This window comes from Tyto alba, unplaced genomic scaffold (genome assembly GCF_018691265.1).
Source record: "Tyto alba isolate M040663 unplaced genomic scaffold, T.alba_DEE_v4.0 Super-Scaffold_1, whole genome shotgun sequence".
Classification (NCBI taxonomy): Eukaryota; Metazoa; Chordata; class Aves; order Strigiformes; family Tytonidae; genus Tyto; species Tyto alba.
The window spans coordinates 1,919,692-1,927,191 of record NW_024881261.1 but is presented as its reverse complement, the minus strand read 5'-3'; the positions used below and the strand labels follow the sequence as shown (position 1 = coordinate 1,927,191).

Below are 7,500 nucleotides of genomic sequence, written 5' to 3'. Positions count from 1 at the left end.
CATTTTTTTTGGAATTCTATCTGTGCCACAAGGGGAGGAGGGTGCAAAATTGGTGCTCCAGACTTTTAGTTCACTATTTCTTTTAGTCGCAACATTTGACAATTGTGAATCTCTGCACTATGTTTCCTGCTGTGCAAATTGATACCAAATGCATTCTTAAAGAAAAATGAGCTGGCGAGTTTTTTAATAATAATTTTAATAGTTTCATCCAGGGGAAGACCAGAAAATTAAGCAGGGTGCAATTTTAAAAGAATATAGAGAACCTTTTGCTCTGCATTACAGTCATAAAGCTTAACCAGAGCACAATATCTTTCACAATCTATAAAAAGTAAATTACAATTGAAAACCAAATTTTGAGCATATATTGTACTTCCAACCTTGCAGCGAGCCAGCACTTTCTCACTAAAAAAATTAGTTTATACCCTAAATGTCCATTGTTTTAAACAGGAAAAAATGCTCTGCCCTAAGGAACTCAAACGCTAGCATCCTGCTCTTAAAAAAAAAAATGTCTAAGTACTTAGCTGTCTGATCATAAACTATGCAATGGAAGTCAGAGAGAGTTAACAAGATTGTGGCTTTTTGGATAAGGCCCAAAGGCCCTTTTTTGTTGACTTACTCACAGGAGTCAGTCATACCCACAGGACAACAGAGAGAGGGGTATCTCCTCTGTGAGCTGCAGCTTCCGAGTTTGGGCCCTAAGGAGGGTATCGGTTGGCCAAGGACGGGCACGCGGCTGACGGGAGTGGCAGACAAGTGCAGCAAGGAGGAAGACTACACATTAGTTCTGGATGGCAATGCCTGCACTCTGCCCTTCCTGAGATTTCCCCAGATTGCCTTCTTTTTTATTCTTTTTTATTCTTTTCCTTGTCGTCTTAACCTCTGTCTTGGCTCTCTTTAGGAAAAAAAAAAAAAAAAAAAAAAAAAAAATGTGAATCCCCTTGTTGGCTATAGACCTCTCCACCTTCTACTTTTGGGCAGTAAGTCCTAAAATGCAGCGTGGATGTTTGGGGGCATGTTTACTAGCAGCAAGATCTTGATTCTTGTGTGGTGGGCTCAGCTGGTCCTGAAGCTTAGGGTGATGTTACCATAAGCCAGAACTAAGAGCAGCTCTACCTCTGCTTTATACTACGTTAGGAGACAAAACAGTCCATCTGAGAGCCAGGCAGGGCTTTATAGTTCTGCTCCTGCTTTCTCACCATCTTAGATGTACCAAGAACAGCATTTTTTCCACACGCTGACAAATCCTACAGTGGTTTACCCAGCAAAGAGCACTGCAATTAACCCCCAAAACCCTGTAAAAAGGACTAACCATGTCTGCAGGGCTGTTACATGTCTGGTTTTGCCAGGCTTTCATCTGATTCTGCCTCTGCACAGTGCTAACAAACCCTCCGAGGAAAAACTGGGCTGCCTGGCCCCATCGTGTAGGTGAGCAATGTCTTGCCGAAGCGGGGTCAACCAGCTTCCCTGAAAACTGTCCAGCTGGCTTTTATTTCAGAACAGAGCTTATGTGGGGAAAGGTAACATAACAAGCAACGAGAGAGAGCATATCCCACCCCGTGATTAAAAGGGCACATCATCCCTTTTTATCCAGATTCATAAACTGCAGGATTTGCCTTAGATACAACAATAGGGACCACGAGCTCTTACTTCTATCTGGGCTTGACTAAACATATGCCAATATACGTGAAGATCACTGAAAACTTTTGCTGCATTGGACTGCAGCTCTTGAATTCTGCATTTTAATTTAACGCAGAAAATGCGCTGAACAGAAAACTCTCACGCTGCTGGTACGGTGTTCAGAAAGCAACTAATTAAAAAGGGCTCAATGTCAACAAATGAGTAAGAAAACAGGAAGAAGGAAGTGGCAACCCTCTAAATAACTGTACAGGTAAAATGCAGCGTGAATAAGTATCTCCTGCATTGTTGGCTTTTCTTTATGATGTCTCATGAAGGAACCATATGACAAATCCATCCCTGTCTTGCCACTCAGTTCTGGCTGCAATTCCACTCAAGGCACTGGTTGAGATGGGTAAGGGCAGCTGGGTGAAGTGTTGTCAACTCGAAGCTTTTCATGAGTTCAGCCTGAATTAACTCAATAGCTTTGGTTGGAAAAAAAAAATCATGGCGTCTCTGCTGTGATGATAAAGAAACTCACCAAGGAGATGTCAGATGCAATTTGATTTTCTCCTCAGCCCAAGGGGACCTGAACCCACATACTCTAGCACATACACTTGCTAGAGTACCCTAACTCTCATGATACGGAGCATCACATCGCGGTGCTGTGCTACTTTGCATAAATAATTCAACTTTTTGTCACAACCTGGGAACTCAGTGTGTCAGAAAGAAGTTCTTGCGATTTCTCTGGGTCATTTTGCTCACTGCAAGACTATTCAGTTTAGCTGCTTCAGCTGGGTGAGGAAAACCTGACAATTTTATACTTTTTTTTTTCCCCAACATTTCTATTTATTTTCAGTTTGGCTGTTGAGCCAAAACACAAAGTTTCTGCACATTCTTACACCTGGGTACCTCCATGTTTTGGAAGTTGTGAGTGGTTGGTAGGGCAGAGCCAGCATGGTAAGGTCTTGGCACCCAACTTTGCAGTAATCTAGACCTTTTAAGCACCTGAAACCTTGAATATCTGATAGGAAGTCCTTTATTTACATACTTAAATTACAGAAATTTAGACCATTTTAATTTAGATCTCTAAATAATTTTATTTTTCAGAGTAAATCAATATCAATTTAATGAGAATATAGATATATATATATATAAATACCTGTTATAGAATCGTTGCAGAATAGCTGCTTCAGATCTGAGTCATGTGTTACCACATGATTTTTCTCTTTTTTTTTTTTTATTATTTTATTTTTATTTCGTTTTGTTCCAGTGTTGACTTTTTATACTAGTGTCTTTTTATAAAAAGGGAAGTAGGACACTGGATTTTTTTATTAATGGATAATCTTTCCTAAGAATATTGCTTATACCTGGTATAGTTTTCTACTTACAGTAGCATAGTAAAGCTTCCACTAGACACATGCAATGACAGAAATTGTCAATCTAATTATCCTTTTCCTTAGCATCCATCCTACAATAAGATTTGTGTAGCTGGATCCTCAGCCCTTCATTGACCTGAGCGCATAATAAACTCTCAGATGCTTCTTTGGGCCAAGATGTTAATAACAAGCTACAGGGACATCCATGTGAGATCCTGGTCTGGAATGGCCTGGATTTTTGGTGAGCAGGCAGTTCTGTGGGATTAGGTCTCTCCAAAGTGCCTTAAACCAGGTACCACAAAGGGCAGGTGTCCAGAATTAGTTTGGCAGATCAAAATACCTGTCTTCATCTGTTTGTCTGCGGGTGCTCATCACATTATGGATATCATGGCAATACAAGGAATAAATAATACTGCGCTACCTAGATTTTAACTAAGGAAGTCAAGAGGAGTGACGACCTCCAGGGTAAGAGTGTCTGCAACCCTTTCTGTTTCCATGGGATTTGAAGTGCTTCAATTTACCACACTGTGCCACGAGGCTCCTGATTTGTAAAACAGAGGCAAACAAGCCTTTTCAATGATTCTAATGCACCTGACGATATTATCTTCTACATGTTAAAATATGCCATAAAAAGGAAGACTTCTTTGTTCATATTTTTATTCTTCCACCAAACATATACTATCATAATTCCTCCTGCCCCGCTCTCAGCAGGTGACCATGGAAATTCTGCAACTTATTTATAAATTGTTCATTACACTACCCACACGAAGTCATACAGATTCAAAAAATGCAGAAGCTTAAAATTGCCTGCCTTAATTCAAATATTTAGTTGTTCATTTAGGGAAGTAACCACTCTAACACCACAGTAAGGGAGCAAGTTGGGACCAACAGAGCATGCAAACTCACTGCGCAAGCAGCTAACTAGTCCAGGGGAAGGTTAGTTCACCGAGTAAGAGCTGATTTACACTAGTTTGACATATTTTAAAATAACTATTGCATCCTATGTAAACTGAGGAAATCGCACCATGTTATGCTGGAAAGCTGCTGGTTTTAAACATCCATAGAAATGCGTTCAGAAAAACGTATAAATGCAGCAAGGAGTACATGAAAGCTCCAAGAAGCATTCAGGGATACAGTCTTACTTTAAAATTTAAGGCACAGACTCCTAAGGGAAAATGCCAGGAAAACAACTCTCAAATTTTCTCTAATGTAAGTATTAAAAATGAACTAAGATTTGCTTAAAATCTTAGCATACCATTCGTGCTACCCTATTTCTTCTGCTTTTGCATCGCTATGAGAGCACCCAGAACCTAAAAACATAGCGAAGTACCTTTCTCCAAAATAAACCATCAGGGCTTGAGTGTATGCACCAAAAAAGCAATACACAGAAAATTGAGAGAGATCCAGCTCACCTTGAAGTCCATTTCCATTTGCACTGGTGCAAGATGGTGGAGGAGAGGCTTGGGGCCTGACAACAGGAGCAAAGGCGCTCTTTTGTTTCACTGCAGAGATGACATTGGCAGGTGAGAATGAGAAAATGCCGTGTGTACTGCTACAGTTTGAAGGGAGGGTGACCGAAGAGGCTGCCATGGTAGGGCTTGACGGCACTACTGCAATAAAGCAAAAATAATCAGGACTCAGATTGAGGTTTTCACGGCAAACACGGAAAAAGAGAGTGATAGGGCCTTGCCTCTTAAAATATATATATATATAAAAAAATATATATAAAAAAAAAAAATGAAATGCCTTGGCTTGGCCACTCTCTGGATAACAGGCAAACTCTTTTGTGTTGGACTTTTGTTACAAATTGCGCAGTCCAATTTTTTTTTTTTTTTTTTTTTTTTCTATCTGAGATTGTATTATGGCACAAACAGATCAATTTATTATATTCATTTTTACGTCCAGCCTCCAGAGTCACCCCTCCTTTTATCCAGTAGCTCACAATATAGGAAATCAAAACAATGCAAGTATTTGATTTTGTAGTAAATATGAATCTATATGATGATGTGTTACCAAAAATAGACACTTACTGCCATAAGGAGAGTTAGCTGAGGAGCCATTAAGAAATCCAGGGGAACCTGGTACACCTAGATTGGGCATGCCGGCATTGCCATATCCATTCATGCTATTGCTGACTGTGTTGTAATTGGACTGCTGAGGAGTACTGCTGGGAACATATCCTCGCGGGGAAACACTGCTTGTGTTGCGACTGTAACCTACTGTGTTAGAAACCCCCCCACCCCAAAAAAATAATGTTATTTTATAATATAGACTTAGGGCTGGGGGGTTTCCTCATGCAGCATATATTACACAGTTTTAATTGATTGCACAGCTTTCCTCTAAGTTGTCTCTTACTGCCCTATCAACTCTTGCAGTTTGAGATAACCTTATCACGCCAACCCTACTTAAATCATCTGCGAGCACTCTATGTTGTCTCTCCTCTTAGCACAGACAGCCAACAAAAGCTCTCTTCGATCCAGCTGTGTCAGGTGCCTTCACGTTTGTCTTTAGGAGCAATTATCAACAGGCTCGAGTCCCGCTTTGTACCAACACACTGAATGAACTTTCAGCCTCTCCAGACCTTCAAATGCCATAGCTGACAAGAAAAACTTTTTTGTTGCAGTGATTTACTTTAAAAGGCTGTTTTGGGGTCTTCATTTTATGACTGATATTTTTACACTAACAACAAGCTTGTACTTTTGTAAGGTGTAGCCATCGGTGAAAACTAATTCAAGATCAAGTACAGAATTTTGTAAGGCTTATTAGCTTGGAAATGCATTAAAAGACAATCTTTTTAAAAGAGGAAACATAGTAGATTCAGGATTTTAAACAACAATTTGTTCCTATCTGAGCAATCAATTTAATAATTATGTTGCAAGCAAAAAATATGGGTTTGAACATATCTAATAATCCTGTTTCCCTATTTTCATTAGTATCAAAATTAATTTTAAATGCAATATGCTACATGCATTTTCAATTACAACAGGTAAATTAAATCAACTATTACTTTTATTAGTAACATATATGTCACACTTGCCTATAAGCAAAGTATTTTAAAATCACAGACATCAAATTAGATTTATCTGTGTAAATATTCTAAAACCAGGTGGAGATACCTAGACATAATTACTTTATAGAAAACATACACGTTGTATATTTACTGTGAATAATAAAGAGCTTTCTACACTTTGCCAATTTAATTTGTTTGTTTTTTTTTTTTTTTTTTCCACTGGAGATACTTTATGATAACAGTAAACGAAAGAACAGGAAGAATTAAATATTACGAGAAAGTTAAAGACGGCATTTCATTACACGATCAGACATACGACTGCGGGGAAGAGAAAGAGGTAGAACACAGCGGTGACATCAGCTCGTATTAATAGGCACTGGCTGAAAGCAGTCAACAACGTAAAGGATTAACTCTTGAAATCCCACATACCTTGGTCGTTCGCTTGTGATGTTTCGGAAACATTGACGGCGAGCTGGCTGCTGAAGGAGTTCACTCCCATCATGCCAGTGTGAGCAGGAGTGTTGGCTAGAGTGGGGATCTGGTTGTGGTTGCGTGGCACACTGTATAGCGCTTCAGCAATGTCAGCTGCTCGCTTCAGGATTATTTCCTGTGAAGACATAAACCAGGCACTGACAACGAAGAAACTGATTTGCGCAAATATCCCCAGTTGCAGGAACGTGAGAATTTACAGGAGGGATTCGTGTGGAATTACGGTAAGGGTGGGGATTTTGCTGCTTGTTTCGGCTGCACCTCCTGCTTTCCTTCCTACCTACCGGAGCACTATGCAATTTCACGTCAGGACAGTAAGCACAAAGAAATAAAGAAATTAACGTAAAATCACAGTTTAGTGCTGTAAATCATGTGAAAATCGCAACATACACTTCATCTGTCCAGGGCAGTAGATGTATTTTCAGCAATTTGCAAACTACAGTGTGCTTTATGCGCTCTGTTTAGCAGATTTCTTTAGGACTTCCCATTAGTCACCGTATATTTTGGCCCAAGTTCAAGGTTATTCTCTTGCCTTAATGATTGCTTATGCGTTTGGCACCTTACACTTAATTGTCATTTCTGATAGGCAAACTAGCGGTGGGAAGAGCACGGGAGGATGAAGCATTTCCCTCAGAGCATTGCATCACATCAGACTGCCCTCAAGGTGGCTGGCAAAGCCCGGCTGTGTACAGAAAGCATGTGCTGATGCTCTGCCAGCTTTGCAAATAGCAGGTATTGATTTACACGTGTAGGCGTGTAGACAAAGACGGCGCTCGTGACCCACCTGGTTGTTATGGGGCATCCCGTATAGGGCTTCAACAAGGTCTGCTGCTCTCTTAAGTAATACTTCCTAAAGAAAAACAAACAACCCGCGTTATGCTTCACTAAATGCAGCCACCGTTCCAAGAAGAGACGAGAAATGCAATGATGTTGGCAGTTCTCGGCGGCATCTATAGCTATGAGGAACCGATAAAGTGGGGAAAATAGATCACACGCTATCCTGGTGCT

At 40.2% G+C, this 7,500-nt stretch overlaps 1 protein-coding gene across 7 annotated transcripts in view; it reads right to left on the bottom strand.

The window, feature by feature from the left end:
- The window catches only part of EBF3 (EBF transcription factor 3), a 130,955-nt gene that overhangs the window by 4,448 nt on the left and 119,007 nt on the right, over nucleotides 1–7,500 (bottom strand). For 3 of the 7 annotated variants that reach the window (XM_042790113.1, XM_042790153.1, XM_042790117.1), the window contains 4 exons: nucleotides 7,277–7,342; nucleotides 6,433–6,610; nucleotides 5,024–5,212; nucleotides 4,406–4,603 (listed from right to left, as the gene is read on the bottom strand). In XM_042790113.1, coding sequence (XP_042646047.1) covers nucleotides 4,406–4,603; nucleotides 5,024–5,212; nucleotides 6,433–6,610; nucleotides 7,277–7,342 — 631 coding nt within the window. The remainder of the gene's footprint in view (nucleotides 1–4,405; nucleotides 4,604–5,023; nucleotides 5,213–6,432; nucleotides 6,611–7,276; nucleotides 7,343–7,500) is intronic. The other 4 variants (XM_042790127.1, XM_042790135.1, XM_042790142.1 and 1 more) reach the window with 2 other exon arrangements.